General features: G+C 41.9%; 1 protein-coding gene across 1 annotated transcript in view; it reads left to right on the top strand.

The window, feature by feature from the left end:
• LOC138030792 (uncharacterized) overlaps positions 1 to 17,500 on the top strand; it is a 94,998-nt gene that overhangs the window by 72,572 nt on the left and 4,926 nt on the right. The window contains 21 exon segments of the mRNA XM_068878665.1: positions 583 to 733; positions 1,599 to 1,755; positions 2,639 to 2,671; positions 3,244 to 3,315; positions 3,734 to 3,908; positions 4,240 to 4,306; positions 4,405 to 4,572; positions 5,063 to 5,303; positions 5,639 to 5,975; positions 6,675 to 7,071; positions 7,582 to 7,727; positions 7,885 to 8,243; positions 8,850 to 9,162; positions 9,704 to 9,878; positions 10,739 to 10,851; positions 10,955 to 11,427; positions 11,750 to 11,930; positions 12,606 to 12,793; positions 13,267 to 13,518; positions 15,563 to 15,828; positions 16,944 to 17,247. Coding sequence (XP_068734766.1) covers positions 583 to 733; positions 1,599 to 1,755; positions 2,639 to 2,671; positions 3,244 to 3,315; positions 3,734 to 3,908; positions 4,240 to 4,306; positions 4,405 to 4,572; positions 5,063 to 5,303; positions 5,639 to 5,975; positions 6,675 to 7,071; positions 7,582 to 7,727; positions 7,885 to 8,243; positions 8,850 to 9,162; positions 9,704 to 9,878; positions 10,739 to 10,851; positions 10,955 to 11,427; positions 11,750 to 11,930; positions 12,606 to 12,793; positions 13,267 to 13,518; positions 15,563 to 15,828; positions 16,944 to 17,247 — 4,568 coding nt within the window.

Here is a 17,500-nt window from a genome sequence, read left to right as displayed (position 1 = left end):
GTGCGGTGCGCTCATAAATTTCTGCTGCCGTGTTTGATCTGCAGGTCTTGCTTCTTATCTTACTGACGCAATATTGAAAATGTCGAATTCTTAGTGCTTCCTTAGTGGTTTTGAATTATAATCAGGGTTTGAGCTGTAATTCCGATTTGTTCCGGCTTTCGAGCGGCTTTTAATTTATTCTTGTGGATCAGAAATCGAATTTGTTATTGTGGCCTTTCGCTACATGGGAAGGTAATCAAATGAGCCCATCGTGATGCCAGAGGAAATTTGTGCATCCGGCACTAAGTAGGAAAAACTGGTGTTTACTTTTTCCCTTCATTGGCTGAAAATGTAGGCTCGATTTTTCGAGGGTGAGCGCTGGCTCATTTCCCGAATCAAGCCTTCTTAGAATGTGGCGTGAGATTTTTTAGCCATTCCTGAACCGAACCGAGCACGAAATTACTTTCGTCACTACTCAGTTAAAAACCACTCTAATGAAAAACGCAAAAAATGTTACAGTGTAGTAGTGAGGTAGTAGTAGTAATGTAATGAAGTGTAAATGAAAACAAAACAAAAAAAACAATGTTACATCCTTGTCCTCAGATGTGCAGATTTTCTCACCTGTTCAGAAGGAAAACATGGCTCATTTGCTGGCCTCCATGCATCTGTCCATAAAACAGCAGGACTCTGGAGACGAAGACAGTGGATCCTACGGACACATTACAAACACTGGCTTCCAAGTGTTTGTTCAAAAGTAGGTGGTCTTTCTCTTTTCATTCTCTCTCGAGACGTAAAATGTAACAGCAAATATTTGTTTGTACAAGTCTAATCTTATTTTGCCGGACCCAATTGCTCTTCTACATGGGGAGACTTCAAATCAAACTAAGTCACAGGAAAGTAATGAGACAGAGGAGCCACAGTACGCAGAGAAAACCTCTCGGGGCAAAATAGAGAACCAACAAACTCAACCAACGTAGAGGTGTCAAGAAATGCACGCAATTAGATGCACGTGGATTTCAATAAGCGTCAGAAAGTGTCCCCTTGCTCTTTTTTTACCGACATCAACATCGCAGGTGTTTCGGGATACCCCCCTTATGTCATCGAGTCCGGGCTACATTGGTGAAAGGCGAGTGCTCTTAAACGTTTATCCTCTTTTGAGGTAAGGGAGCGAATTCCCCGTATTTAACCCTTTTCCGATGAAAATTTGTTAAAAGCTGTTAAGAGTTCTTTGGTATTTCAAGAAAGACACCCTATTGGTCAATGGGTTAGTGTGAAAGTGGACCGCACAGCATGGGCAATTTCAAATAATTATCACTCTGGGATTTCCTTTCATATTCGTTTCCTCTTATTCTCTTGGGTTAATGTAAAACAAAGTTACAGAATTGCCTTTAAACATTCATCTAAAAATACAAGTTCTGTAACGAGAAATTGTTGTGGTCGTGTAATTTTAAAATGGTTTGGAAAGTATTTATACTGGCTTCATGACTTACCTGATGCAACTTCCTTTCAACATGATCAGCGTTTTTTGTTGTATTATGTTTGATACCCTCGTTGTCTCTAGCGATCTGTGGCTGGTTTGCGCCGGAGGTTTCAGTGTTTTTATACTCACCTTTTTCCAGGTTCATATGTTTGGTTGAAAAGCGACACGAGGCTCTCCGTAAAGAATACGATCAAATGTCGGCGGCACTGCAGACTATTGAGCGAGGAACTCTGTTGGCCGAACAACTCAAAACTCAACTGCGCCACGAAAAGATGGTCCTGGAGCAAAAGAAGGAGGTATGAAGAAAAGGGCATGGGTACAAAATTGTATCCTTCCAAAAAGGAATAGGCCATTGCCGAGTTAATGTCTGCCTTCTCTTCAAAGCGAGTCTAAGTGCAAAGTTTTTGTGATGGTAATTAGTTCTACTTTACATATGAATGAAAACTAATTTTCATAACAAAAACTTCGCACTTAGACTCGGTTTGAAGAGGAGACAGGCATGATCTCGGAAATGGCCTATTGATTCCTTAGCCTACCCCAGTCTCCCCTTCTTCTCGCTTCCTCCCAGTAAATAGCCAGCTATTGAGTGTTCTAATACAAGAGCAAATTTATTGGGTGCTACTAGAATTGCAAATGTAATTTTGCGTCCAAGCCGTAACGTTGTGGTAACGTTGGTTTTCTTTGTGAGAGCGGAAAACTAGAGTACTAAAGAAACACTGCTCTGAGGAGAGTCGAGAACCAAAAAAACTCAACTCACAAATGACGCGGGATATGGGGATCGAGTGGGTGCGAGATTGCTAAAAATTGAATTGCAAGTTGGTTTTCTGCAATACCGCACCTTAGTGTGAGAATCGGACACATTGGCTTTAGCGAACCCTCTTAGACTCTTTATGTAACCGTGCTGGTTCCTTATACTTAAGCAATGTTGGTCATAATCAATGCATACTTGGATTCCTCCGTGAGACACTTGAAACAAAGCGAGAGCAGGCCGGGGTTGCTTGGAGCTTTAGCAGTGCTAACCAGCGTTAAATACCTTGGAAACCCAAACAATCTATCAGTACTGATTAACTAATAGTTAAGCAGTATAAAAATGCTCGGATGGGAAAATGTTGCTGAGGGTAAAGTGATAAGTTAGCAAAATAAATTTCACCATGATTTTTTTTTTTTTTTTTTTTGAAGGGTAATTTACAGTTACTGCTACAGATTGGACAGGTAACGAACGTCGATATGTTGTAAGACTTCATTTGTTTATGAGTTTCGTGTTCCCGCCTTTATAGTCAAATTTCATACTTACTAGCTTCCTTACTTTTTTCGCGTACCGATAAAAAAGGCTCCTTGTTTAGGTTCTGTGTGCATGTATGTTCCCTGAACACCAAGTCGAGGACAAGTTTCAACGAATGTCGATAGCAATTTCACTTTTCTTGGAACTCGTGTTCCGTTTTCCCTTATCCATTACGGTTTTATGCGCTTTCCAGTTACAGCGAATTTTGCAAATGGAACACATCGATCCTAATAGAATTTTAAATTGAGAGTTACCATTTTGGTGACCATCTTAAAAAGAGACAGCCGGACAAGCTTGTACGTGGCAAGTACGCAGCACCCTTAATTTTTTATCGTTCATTTTTCTGCACTTCTAACGGGCATGAAACGAGGAAATGTATAGTTCCTTTCATTGGCTGACGCATGTATTTTTTTTGCATCAGCACGTGACAATCATTCAACGATTATTTATATGTTGGGTTAGCCTGTCGAGTGATACATGTTTCTGTTTGGACCTTGTGCAGGACAAAGCTATTGCAGAGGAGCAAGTCAGACTTGTAAGAAGGCAGCAAGAAAGAATACAAAAGCTAAAGAAGGTAATTTGTTATACCTATGTTTCTTTGCCTAACGCGTGGGGAAGGGTAACTACAAGCCACAAGAACAAGTTTGGAAGTAATGTTTCAGAGCTTTCAAACTAGATTGCAAGTTCGCGTAAACCTCCACACCATTTACACTTCATTAAACGCCGGTCCCACAACTCTACCACTAAGGTAACCAGGCAAGTGCGCGCCGATCATTTGCCATGCAATCGCACGCCTGTTTCTCAACCCAAGCCGGGACGTTTTGCCTTTTTAAGTGGCTTTTTTATATGTAATTATCACTTTCTTAAAAGAAAGAAACCATTTTCTATGCTTTCATAGTTCATAACAACCAAGTTTTGGATAGCTGGTTAAGTATTTGGATAGCGCTTGAATACTGAATAAAACCAGAGTTGTTCATTTATCTTGTTTGCAGGCTCTTCCTGAGTATCAGACTGCACACGAGCGCGCTGTGTTCAAAGCAGCAGCTGTAGTATCAGACACAAAGCGAGTCTTAAAAAACCTTGACGCCCTGGGACTGGCAGAGCTAAGAGCACTTCAAAAACCGGATAGTGAAATTGAAGACCTTTTAGCATCTATCATCATTATAGGTGAATATGCAAACAATAATTTATCTTCCACGTGGAAATTATTTTGGGATGTCGCGCAATCCTTCCCTGCTTTTTCGTGACTAGAGAACTGAGAGTGGTTTCTGCGGTTCAGTGGTTGCGTTAATTTCTACTTTCGGATTTTTAATGCCTTTCGCGTAGCCAGTCGACGTTTGCAACAAAGAAAACCCGCGCGCGAAAACTAGCGAAAGATGAATTGCTCAATTTAAGTTTCACGATCCTATGAATAATGTTTTTTAGTCGAATTTTAGACAAGCCCATAAGTAAGCAAATCAATCGTGAAAAGACATTTTTATGTGGTGTTTATTTGCAGTGAAGTCACCATCGTCCGATTTGACATGGAACAAGGGAGCGAAACGTCTGATGGCGAACTTAGATAGGTAACCTGAAAGAGCTGTTTTATGTAGTCTTAGTCAAAGCAAAAAGAAAGCTAGTTTTTAATTATAGTCGTGGTTAAATTTGTGTTTTTTACTTTCAGGTTTCGTGAAGAGCTCAGTGTTTTTGATGAAATGGAAATATTAGAGAGTACACTGGAAGTGTTAGAGCCGTACCTTAAAAAGCCTCACTTCAACGGAGACTATCTTGAAAAGAAAACCAACAATGCTGCAGTGGGATCCCTGTTACTTTGGGTCAAGGGTGTGTTCAGGTGAGACCAATCTTCCCCTAAAATTGCACTTTTTTGCGACCGTTAACCCCTTTCCCCGCCACTCATCAGCATTAGCGGAACGTCAGTCAAACACATTTTCTTCGCGCTTTCGAGTCCACACTTGTTCTTTCCCGCGCTTGCAACGCGCAAATATAGTTTTTTTGTGCTGGTTGCGTACTGCGCATGTTTACTCATCCTCGCTTTCGGTAACAGCAGATTAAAGATGATTTTCTTTGCGTGATTCTCATGTGTTAACATTAAAGACCTTCAGTTTTGAAATAAGTTCGAGTTTAAGAACAGGCGCGAGATTAAAATTTTAAACTGCTTCCGTCTACAGAAATCTAACTGCTTTTCTCTGGTTTACCACGGCGTATCAAGCCTGAAGCTCTCGAAGTCTATTTGAAAACTTATATTTTTTTCGTTCTTGGCCAAATCTGGAGGTGGGCATTAATTTTTCTAGCGCCAATACTCGTCTCTTGGTTTCACGTAGGTATCATCGCATGATGCAGTCTAAAGTCAAACCTCTACACTCTAAAGTGTCGGAGACGTCTTCAGCTGTAGAGCAAGCTGTTGGTAAACTGTCTTCTTTGGAGAGTAAATTGAACGATCTTGAGGAACGCCTCAAGTCGCTTGCCTTAGCTTACGAAGAAGCGTCAATTGATAAGTGCAGACAGTATGAACTTACAGAAACCTTGGACTCGCAGCTCTCTCAGGCTGCATATTTTGAAGAGGTATGTGTTAAGAAGACGGTTGTGAAACGAGTTGAAACATGGCTTAAATTAAGTGAGTCGATACGGCACGATAAGGTTCGAACTAAAGTGACGTAAAATCAGTTTCTTTGGCTGATTCCGGCGAACAGAAGCACACATTATAAAACAAAGCAAATTTTAGCCAGGACTTTGCGTGGAAAAGCGTTTGCGAGCAAATCACACTTAATTTTCCCCAATGACCAAGAAAAAAGGACCAATCACCAAGTCAAGTAGAACAGACTATTGGTGCTTATCTCGAAACACCTCTCTAAACCGTCATTAGTTGACGCATGTTTTGTGTTCTACCTTTACATAAGGTACTGTCGAACGGTCGTCAAAAGTGGCTGAAGCTGTTAGAATCCATAAGCACCCGCGAGGAAGCAGTCGCTGGCGGAGTCGCCATTGCAGCTGCATTTGCCACTTACTTAGGTCCGTACACGTTCAAGTTTCGTCGCGAGATGCTGACAGAGCACTGGCCTCGGTGTTTGGATGAGCGGGGTGTGATGCTCGTTGTAGATAGCTCCACACCTTATGGAGGTTCTGAGATGATGATGATGGATGAAGACCACAGTGACAGGACAATTCAAGGCGAAGGAGAGGCACCCATGCAGCTGGATGAAAATTCAAATCAAGGTGCTCCTGTCGAACAGAATGGTAATATCTTTGTTTTTAGTTTCTTTTTTACCTCGAGTGGAGCGTATGCGTTTACTATTGAGCTAGTCGCATCACTTCACCAAGTACTATCATTGGACAGCGTGTCACAGGGTCTGGCGCCGAGGGTTCGAGAAAGCTACAATCCAAGACAAAAATCGTTGAGAACAATTTTTTTTTTCCTTTTGGACGATAACTACAACAAAAGCCCAACAATACCCCCCTCCCACTTCCCCACCTTAATTGTTTATGAAGAAGCTGAATAACCTGGCTATCCCCCTAGATTGTTTGGGGGTTTTGGGGAAACCAAGGGTTTACGTTTTATAGATTTGGAGGAGGAAGTGAAAAGTGTCTTAACAATTTTGTCCAGGATTGTTGCTTTTGGTAACACAAATAAGCAGGTGCAAAAACATTTGACAGAAAGTGTCTTTCTTGGGTCCCGATGAGGTTTCCTTGACCTTCTGTTTTGATTTCCCCTCCCCTTGAACAAAGTTGCCAGCAGTGCAAGGCCATGCTTAAAAACTGGACGATCAACGTTTTTAGAGGGGGGAGGGTCCGGGGATCAAGAAGTTTGCAACTGGGTTTAATACGAGCAAAGAAACAATAGAACTGCAGTAACAACGCCTCTGAGATCGTCGTGTAAAACTCACATGGTTTCTTTTGGAACCGTTGTCCAGGAGTTTGTCTTTGTCTTTTTGCCAGGTGTGGAGACCGATGAAGCTGACGACGAACATGCTGAACTTCCCAGAGCAGAGGCTGAGAAACAAGATTTTGAACAAAATGAAAAACAAGACGAAGGACTTGCTGAAGGCAGTTCAGATGATTTAACACCTGTGCTAAGCAAAGATCAAGGTCTAAACCGTAAACTGTCAGAATATGAATCGTTTCTTTTGGCCATACTCAAGTTGTTGTTAGGTGAATATCACGTTAGAAGGCTTCTCACCAAGGGAATAGGACCTAGGAAGATAGAGAATGCAGTGCTGGCCAATTCTTCATGGCAACGTGTACCCCTTCTCATGGATCCGTATGATAGGGGGTTGGAACTGATAAGGACCCTTGAAGATGGAGAGAACCTGTTAGAAATTGACATGGCAGAAAGGTAAGGATTTTTACTTGGTCAACAACTCTTCAAAAAGGATAAATCCAAAAATCCAACCAGAGGATAAAACAACTTTCTTGCGGGGAGAAACTTGTGTTGACATCAGCAGCACTAAGATCATGACTAAAATAAAACTTGGAAATTTGGTTGATTTTTTAAGGAAGAGGTCAAGGTTCAGCAGCTCTTGAAATTGCAGCTTGCTACGCCCTTTAAAAGAACACTTAATTCCATAGCTGCATTAATACTACTACTCTTACATGTTTCCGAATGCTAGCTCTCTGTTTTTCTTCCCCCTCTCAGTGTAATCTCAGTTCAAGGAGGTCCTCATGCGAGCCCTTTATTTGAGGTTCACAATATATGTTGCGCGTCTCGTTTTGCGTTCCTTTCGCGCGTGACATCTATTGATATAGAGAGTTTAACGAGTGTACCCTCAAGCAGCTGATTTGTCAAGAAGGAACCCCGTATTTCTTAATGTCCATGTCCTTACTGTTGACACATTTTTTTCGTCAGTGACCCTTCAGTCGTCCTGAAGATCGAAAAGGCTATTACAAGTGGCACGACACTGGTGTTGTACAATCTTGATCGTGATGTCGATTCCATGTTAATGCCTCTCATTTATCACATTAATACATCTGTCAGTGATGAACCTGAAAAAGGTGCAGTGACAATTTTTTTCTTATGACCATTTTGTAAAGCTTTCCAACCTTTCATCTTTTTGTCTGTCTTCGACAAAGTATGAACTGAAATTGCAATCTGTTAACTGCGAACTTTGTTTGCAAGTCCTATATTAACTTCCTATCGGTTTTCGTGTAGACTCCAAGCTGGTAAAGTTCGGCTCCCGTCGGGTCATGTGTCACCCAGAGTTTCGCTTATATCTGGTATCAAGATCCTCGCGGCCATCCTTCAGTACCGAAGTATCATCTGTCACGACTTTGGTTAACCTGCGTCTGGACGAGGAAGCCTTAGCCGAGGAGATTCAGGTGGAAGCTTTTCATCGCGTCCAGCCTCATCTCTATGTTGAGTCTCGTAAATGCTTGATGATAATGATGGAGTTGCTGAGACTGTTGGGAAATATTGACAGCAAACTGTTCGGTCTGGTGACTGCAAGGCAGGGCACGAATATCTGGGAAGAAACGGAGGTTATTGCTGAGCTTGTGAATTGTAGAACTGAGGTGAGAATTGATTCTTTCTTTTGGCAGTACGATGACGATTCTTACAACTGGAACACTGGACTAGGGGAGCAAGGATGATGCAGTGGTGAGAGCACTCGCCTCCCACCAATGTGGCCCAGGTTCGGTTCCCGGATCAGACTCCATAAGTAGGTTGAGTTTAGGTTGAGACGGTTTACTCTGCTCCAAGGGTTTTTCTCCGGCTCCTCCGGTTTTCCCCTCTCGGGCAAAAACCAGCATACAGCTGATTCCAGCTGGCTGTAAGCTGCGCTCCAAGGTCACACAGGGACCGTATAGCGGCAGCCAGAGGCGCCATCGTATGCTTTCGGTTCGACCTTGTTGAGCTGCGTCGTTGCTGTACTTGCGACGGCGAGTAGCGTGACAATTATATTTATATTAATAAATTCCATGGAAAATGAAAATATTAAAGCCTTAAGTTGCCAGTTTCTTTCGGATTTGCTTATAAATTCCGTGGGAGTTACACTCGGAACTTTGCGCTATTTGGTTATTTTATTGTTACGTTCTTCTCATATGGACACCTAAACATTGCGCCGATTACTTGGTCGCTTCCATTTCGACTAATCGTTGTTTTTTCTTTCTCTGAAATAGGTCACAAGACGTTTCACCCATACGCTTGACAACTTTAACAAGTTACGCAGCCTGCGTGAATTATTCTTACCGCTGGCCAAACGAGCCGTGATGATGTTTTCCCTGGCACGATCACTGAGCAGCGTGCAACACGAGTACCGTTTTTCCTTGGATTTTTTCCTATCCCTGTTCCGGTCGGCTGTGGGACAAGATGTGGAGCCTCCATCGGAGAAATTAGAATACGAATCAGACACCGAAGACTTCGAAGAAGGGGTTAAAAACGAGTCAAGAACAACCATTGTAATTAAAGTTTTAACAGCCGATGAAGATCAGGGTATGTCGTAACCTGTGTTACTGGCTTTAATTTTTCAGGGTCAAATCGTTCTTTCTCGTTTATCAGTTTGAAATTCAGTTGGAACTTTTACCCCGATCCAATGGTCGCTAACAATCCGAGAGTGCGTTTCTTGAAAGTCCCTAAGGATTTCGGGTGCCAGATTTCCCTCCTTATCTTCGTAAGAAAGGGGTTTTAAGGCACAGTTGCTTTTCCAATTGGTCTTAAACATGTTGAAAGGCTACAGCACCTTTTCAGAAGAAGTGGATGGTAAGTTCACAAATCACTATTCGGGCCCGAAATTTGTTGAGAAAAATTTGCAAAACGAGCCTCAAGGCCAAGTTGTTCGAGGCAAGGTAGCGGTCACTCTGGGTAATTGCGGTCAAAACTCGTGGCATCTAACTTGGTAGTTTTACGCAAGCCCTACCAGTACTTTAGACTATTCCTCGTGGTTGATATAGTCGTAGGAGTTCGGGGGCACGATGTCTAGCAGAGGCTGCTTTATAGGAAAATAAACTCCTTTTTTATCAATTTGTCACTTTAGATGACGACAATCGCAGTTCTTCGCGTAGTAAAAAGACGCAAAAACGCACCTCTGTGATTCTGCCTTCTGCAGTAGAGTTTCCATCGCCTGGTGTGGAGTACAAAGCTCTCAGTGATGAAGAGTCGCAACAGCTGGCCGCTTCACTTTCTCAGTCATTCTACAGGCACATCAGCAGGTATGACTACTGATCTCTTTTTATTTTGACCATAGTTAGTCGAGGGGAATGGCCATTCCCCTCGACTAACTATGTTTTGACCACAAAGATTGATGCGGATAGAGAAATCAGTACAAAAAAAATTACATTTAATTATTAGAACTGTTAGTTATTTGTACCGTGCGCGTCACGCAAAAAGTGTCCATAAATTCTTTACGAGATGGATAATTAATATCTTATTAGATGTTTGGGATAGCAGTATTGCTGATCATTGTTACTCGTTCTCTTTGTTTTGACGCACCCTACGGGCTCGTATCGTAAGAATACTCCGCGATCCTACACTCCAAAACATCTAATAAATAGAGGATATTACATGGCCGCGCGGCGATCCGAATTTTATCTTCGAGTGCTGAAAGTATCTCTCACGAGTGAGCGAAGCGAACGAGTGAGAGATAACATGTAATGTTCTGTTTATTATATAGATATTGATGAAATGTCTAGATTTAAAACAACTTGTTTTTCTCATTTCCAAAAGGATGAAAAAGTGGTCACCAACCGCTAAAACACGCACGTTGTGTAACATGAAACAAGATATGAAAGTTGTGAAAAATAAATCATGATAATGTAAAATTTTACAATAAAAATGTTAATGTCGTAGAGAAGAATTATATTAAAGCACAAAAGTATCTTATAATGAAGAGGAAGCTCGCGTTTTATTGGTTAATCGTGTTTGTTACCATGACGACACCTATATCCTCACATGTGAAAGATAAAAATGATATGTTCACTGTGCGCAGTGAAGATATGATTTTTTAGTAAAAGGAGAAATCCTGGTATTTCATCATTATCTATATAATAAGATGGATTCATTTTTTTCGCAGAGGTTTAGATCAACGTCACCGACTTCTATTCGCGTCATTGCTATCGCTGTACAAAGTTGAAAAGCAGAGAAGGGAAAGTGTAACAAAAGAGGAAATTTCACTTATTCTCTCCGGTAAATATACCAGTTTATTTTTATTTTTTTTCATTTTCGACTTGCAATTGCTCTCTGACAGACAGTTTATTAATCCTTTCTTTATGCCTGTCTTTCTCTCTAGGGACTTCATCTTTTCCGGTCCCCGCCCTTTCAGACTTTGATCCCACGCTTATTCAGCCAAGCTGGATTGCTCACGAGGCCTGGGAGCTAATCTTAGTGGTATCCAGTCTCAAAGGCCCACTGGAAAGCATCTGTACCCATATTGCCTCTACTCCTGGTCCATGGAGGGACTGGTACGGTAGTGAGAGACCCGAAACCCAACCGCTACCGATAGAAACTGAAGGCGCGGACGAAAACGCGATACACAAGTTGCTGATGATTCGTTGCCTGCGCTCTGATAGATTTGAACAAGCAATGGGGAGGTTTGTGGAAAATGAAGTCGGTGAATTGATCGAGAAGACTTTGCCACCATTTGACGAGATACTTTCCAGTATCAAGCATTCGATTCCGATTGTTGTGTTGATGCCAGACCACTCATCTGTAAATACACCGTTCAAGATTTCTCCGGTTGCGAGCATCAAGCGCTTGGCGGAGGTATTGCTTCGTACAATTTGTCGCAAAATGGCTTTTTTACGACTCAAAAGCAACACGAACGCGCAATATAATTCGAAGACAATACAGGTGTCGCTTATGCATTGAGTATTGAGACAATATATGTAAGATGCATAGTCCCTCCTGTTGCACGAAAATTGAATTTTACATATCAAATGGTTACCCGTTCCTTTCATGAATTCTCTTTGTTATCTGAGTGGCGCATTGGTGCATACTGACACTGAACTTTACCTTTACCATTTTACTATTCCCTCTGCAGTTTCCGTTTGTAAAATGGTCATTTTGTTTGTTTTATCAATTCAAGGCTAATAAAATACAATGCCAGCAAATCTCCGTGGGACAAGGCCAAGAAGAAGCCGTTGAAAATGCCTTGACAACGGCGGTTCGAACAGATGCTTGGTTGGTAATAGAGAACCTTCACTTGGCTTCGAAGATGTGGCTGCTGCACCTCTACAACCGATTGTCAAGGCTTCAGTTGCAAGCCGGTATGTGTGTTACTATGTTGAAATAAGTGGGTGCAGGGTTCGTACGCGTCTTGAATTTTCAGAGTACATTGGGACATTCCTGACCCGCATTTTAATCTTTGAAAACTTCAGCAGCTCAAGTCATGCCATACAAACGCGACGAGCTGTGGGGTCGAGAATGGTTACCAGTGACTTTGCATTATTTTCACGCACGTACATTATGGAAAATGAGCAAGAATTGTACACCCAGAATATTTCCATGGGTAAATTCTTCGACGTAAATAAAAAAGAGGTCCTTGAAATTTCAAAATTTGGCCCTTGAAAGTCCTTGAATTTTCGGTCTGAAAAAGTGTACGAACCCTGTGGGTGGGTGTCATCAAAAGAGAGTATTTCCAGTCTGGTTAGATTTTCAGTTTTTCAGCACTGAAAAGATTTTTTAATCAATATTTGACAAAATATTTCATTGACCGTAAAACTTTATAAGAGACATCCTTTTTCTTTAATGTAACAGATTTCAAAATCTTGATCTTTTTCTATGGAAAACTTTTGTAAGCCACCTTAAATGCTTTCCGTTTTTCAAGATAATTTCTTTGAATTTTCTATTTTCCTTTAATCCCTCCAAACACTGGGAGACTATCGAACAAATCTGCTTCCTCATGTGAAGTCTAATAACGGTTGTGGTTTTGAAATTCGTAGAAACGTCTTCAACTCCGTCTCAGTGGCGCATATTCTTACTTTGTGAGCCTGCGGATCACTTACCAGTGGGGCTTCTTTTGTTCGCACATCACCTATCCTGGGACGTGATACAAAGAGAAGGACACACGTACGAGCCCCTCGAGTGTACAGATTTGGACTTAAAAGCCGCAATAACGTCTACGCTTGAGGTATAATGCAAATACCTCATTAGCTTATCTTGGGTACCCCTCGTAATTGGGGAAAGTGGAAATTAAATCAAATGAACTAACTGAAACTAAATTAAACGTTGTTCTTTTGGCGAGGGGTGGACTAGAGTGCCAACAAAACGTAAACCAAAGTAGCATCAATTGTTTTACGCCGAATCTGGGAATCAAACCTTTGGGGGGGGGGGGACAAAGGTGGAAGGTGAGCAATCTGACTATTGGGCCAACTGTTCTCTTTAGTGCCATTTGCCAGTTGAGCCGTTCGGTGGAAATTTTGAACTTCGCACCCCCAAGTAGTGCATCGTTCTAGAATTCTTATCTATGAAGACTATTAAAAATGTTGGCGAAGCTATCCCCTTTGTGTACTGATTCATATTTTTCACAGGGGTTTGGGCTGGATGATATTTTTTAGAAGACCTTGATGAGTAACGCAGTGGTCGCTTTTCTTTGTTCAATAGTCCATTCCTCGAACATATTGGGAGCAAGCTCGAGACCAGACTCTCGCGGTTCGTTCCACACTGTTTGGCTTGTGTGTTAACCACAGTGTAATGCTCATGCGTCAACAACTGGGCACGCGATCATCTAGCGGTAGTTACCCTTTATCAACACGTGACTTGATGACATCATTTGAGATGGTGATTAGATGGGCTTTAAAACAAGATGGGCTCGGAGAACCTCAACTGCAAGCACTATCTGATACCATTGCTCGGGTGAGGCTATGAAAATTTATGGAGAAAAAATTATTTTTGATGCTTTGAGGACTAATCAAAGCTCAAGAGGTCTTGGGAGATTAGTACTTTAACGTGAGCCATTGAGTATTGTTAGATGCCACGCATGCTTTTTATGAACTCTACAATTTTTAGAGAGGTTCAACATCGCCTTTACCTGAAACAGTTAATGGCAGGATCCGATACTGTTTGTCGTGAAACCTATGAAAATTCTCTCATTCAAATCTTTCTCTCTTTGGCCTGCGAACAGGCTCTTTGTCGGCGCGGCTGGTACCCCATTCTCCTGATACAGAGCCGGAGCCTGCTTGCAGACTATTCTCTCTTTGGAGAAGTTTTAAAATATCTTTTGCGAACAGGGAGGGTTTCAAATTAGCTTAAATCAAAAAAGTTTTATTGATTTTCGGCAAAACATAAATTTTAGCCTGACGTTTGCCGAGGGAGGACGCCGGTCTATTGTGTTGATGGTCCTTTGCTGCTTTTGTGTTTCTTTGTGTTTTCTGAACCATCCGGGACCCCCACGTTGTAATAGTTGCGTCCTGGCCCATTCGCATCGGATAGGTATAGATTGGACTCCTTAAGCTTCCCATAAGCTGAAATTTTTATTTTCCTATTTGAAAGTCCATGTTAAAAAAAAGAACTTTTGCGAAAGAATTTTTCTATTCGAACGAGACGCGAATTTCCTACAATTTTTTAAACTGATCCTACTTTTGTTTGGTACACCCCTTAGGCTGGTCAGGACTTTCATGGGCTCGCTGTGACGTAGGTTAAGGAATGCTTGTTGGCGTTGGTCCTTTGTTTTCTAAGTGATCAACGCCAAGGTATCGGTCTGTGATCGTTTTCGGTATTTTTCAGTAAACAAAAAATACATTATGTCTATGTCTATCATCGAGGAAAGTGCGTCTGAATCCAGAAGCGAATACAGCAGCGAAACTGAGGATTTTCAAATAGAATTTTTGGGTAACTAGTTGCAGTCTTGATGAGTCAGGCAGCACTAGCACTGAAACCTAGAACTACATGGAACCCTACGCGGAAGAACCACTAGCAGACGAGGAATAGCTTCAAAATTACAGAAAAGAACAAGAGGATAAGGAAGATCTCAAGAGGGAATTAAATCAACACTGTTCCAGTAAGCGAATCTCGTCCGTCAGTCTTCAATACTCTTTTCATTTGGCTGGCCATACGATACTGAAAGTCATCCTCTTTGAAATGAACCTAGCACAGCGACGAAGTTTTACCGGGTTTCCAGTCACCACTGAGACAAAATCTATCGGCATTTTTTCCTTCTTTTTTGAGGAATAACGTTTTCGGAGTTGAAGAAAGGATTCCTATGCATAGTTATTCCTTTTTCAGGATCAGCTGCGTTGTTACATCTAGCGCCTACGCATCTTTCCGGCCGTTTTTTCGCATCAACCTGTGTGAAACTTGTGTGTCAAATCCACATGTCCGGTATTCACGTTTTCCTTAATCTTCGTCATAAGTCGAGAGAAGGCTTGAGCGGGTTGTGTGCCAAAATGGCGGGCAATTTAAACACTTTTGAAAATCGAAGAAAATTCGCCTCTCGTTCGAATCGAAAAATTCTTTCGCAAAAAGTTTATTTTTTAATATGGACTTTCAAATAGGAATATAAAAATTTTCACGTTATTACGAGACATAAAACTGAAGTTGGAAAAAGGAAACTAGCTAGAGGACCTTGTTCTTCAATGGAGGCCATCAACAACTGCCATTAGAAAACGAGAACTAGCATGCTTCGGGTTAAGTAAGATTGAAAACGCAAGTACAGGCTAAGGTGGTGTACGACCTACAATAAATGCACCACTTGTGGGTGCAATTACAAGGATTATCAAGACCAGTCAATCACAGGGCAGGGACCCTGCTTGTGTGGCTTGCAAAAGGAAAGCAACCTAATTTTCAAGACAATGAGAATGTTCCACTTTTTTGGATGTTTTTCATGACTGCTTTGCTTCTGCATCAACTATAAGACATTTAAGCTGTGTTGGTTCTGACGACGTTTGCTTGTTATTTGCAGGGAGTGTATGGAGGTAAAATTGCCAACTCATGGGACCTCCGCTATATGGAGATCCTAACTTGCCACGTGATTAAAGAGACAGCACTACAACAACATTCGTCACTCAGTCTGGGCTCTATTGGTATTCCTGTGCCGCCCGCCAACGTAGATCCCACTGATTACAGCAAGTGGTTTAATGAAAAGACTGGGACCGACGACATGGATTTGAATAGTATCAAAGCCTTGGGGCTTAATGCCAGCGTAGAGCGGGAATACAACGAAACGCGGTAGGATAACACTAATGATCCGTGTGTTACTTCTCGTTACCGTCATTTTGTCATTTGCTCTCTCTGTAAGAGAGACCGTATTTCCTATATCCAGGGTTCGTGCTACTCCTTGAAGTGCTTGAAAAGCCCTGGAATTTAATTTTGGACTTCAAGGGCGCTTGAAAAGCCCTTGAAAAAAAACTCGGATTTTGTGGGAAACTGCTTGAAAACTCCTTGAATTTTTGCTTAGGTGAAAGTTGTAGAGGTTGCCTCATGCCAAGAGAAAATGAAGATCACGTTAAGTTAAAGACAAGACATCTCAAAAATTGAGCAAATTGACTATTGGGGAAAGATTAATGCAAAAATTAAAATGCCCGTGCGTGCACTTAACTTGCAGGATGTGGGAAAGAATATCAATGTACACTTTTTAAGCAAAGAAAACACTGAAACACGATTTATGGCATAGAAATCTCCTTACAAACACTCCTTGAAAACTCAATTTCTGGTTCTTGAAAACTCCTTGAATACTCCTGGAATTTTTTTGTACAAATTTCAGCACGAAGCCTGATATATACACTTTGCATGTGCATGCAGCTGTACACTTGTGAGTTCGACTTGGATCCCAGCGCCATCGCACGGTCATCAAGGCCGAGCCCCATTCAAACCTGGTTTTTTGACTGAGTGACTATGTAGTTAACGACCCCCCAAAAAGCTTTTCAGGGTCAATGAACAACACTTTTCTGGGGGGCTTTACTCTTCTCGAACAGTGTGTGGGTCTTTACCGTCCCACGAAAGTGATGTGAGACGGGACCTACGGTTTCTGGTTCTTATCCGAGAACACAAGAAAGTCTGCACTGCAAATGGTTAGATATACCGCAAATGCTTGCAAATGGTTGTATGTGTATGTGCATGGTTGCTAATGGTTGTATGTGCACTGCAAATGGTTAGACTTTCATTTGCAAAGGCAGCACTATCTCCTCAGTTATTTTAAGACCCCGAGGTTGGTCCGGACGGGGATTTGAACCCGTGGCCTCGGGCACGGTAGTCCGATGATCAACCAACTGATCCAATCGGTTGTTTTGTATGGCATTGTGGTCCTTATGCCAATATCATCATGTATATTGTTACTTTTGCAGCGCCTCAGAATTCATTCGCAAGCTTGATAAGCTTTACCGAGACATCAACACCACCGCAGCGCTTATTCAAGATTCTTTCCCTGAAGTCAAAATCAACATTCCTCGTTTGCGTTCATCAATGGACCTGTGCCTGGAGCAGCTTCCAACTCTGCTAAAAATGGAATTAGTTGGGGTCTTACCTGTCACTCAACTCCTTCCGCGGGTGCTCTCGCAACTACGCGCCTTATCCGTTTACTCGGAGTCTGCCAGTTCTGTTGGAGCAGAGGAGAGATTGTCTGAGACTATGGGTTATGTATTACAGAAGGTGAAGTTAGAAAGCTTTTTTTTCTGTCTTAATCGAGTTTTTAAATTCGTCAACAATCGATGAGCTATGTTGCTTTATGACAGAGATACAGCCAGGGAGGGAATCCGACACGGGCATCCATGGCAACCGTGGAATACTGGTTTAACCCAAAATGTACAACAGTGGCGTAGGTGGGGGAGGAGTGGTAAGGGGGAAATTTGGAAACACACCAAATTACCATACTGACTGGCTAACAAGCAATGAAATCTGAATG

Source organism: Montipora capricornis, chromosome 13 (genome assembly GCF_036669925.1).
Source record: "Montipora capricornis isolate CH-2021 chromosome 13, ASM3666992v2, whole genome shotgun sequence".
NCBI lineage: Eukaryota > Metazoa > Cnidaria > Anthozoa > Scleractinia > Acroporidae > Montipora > Montipora capricornis.
The sequence above is the reverse complement of the archived record's forward strand: the minus strand, read 5'-3'. Positions and strand labels throughout refer to the sequence as shown.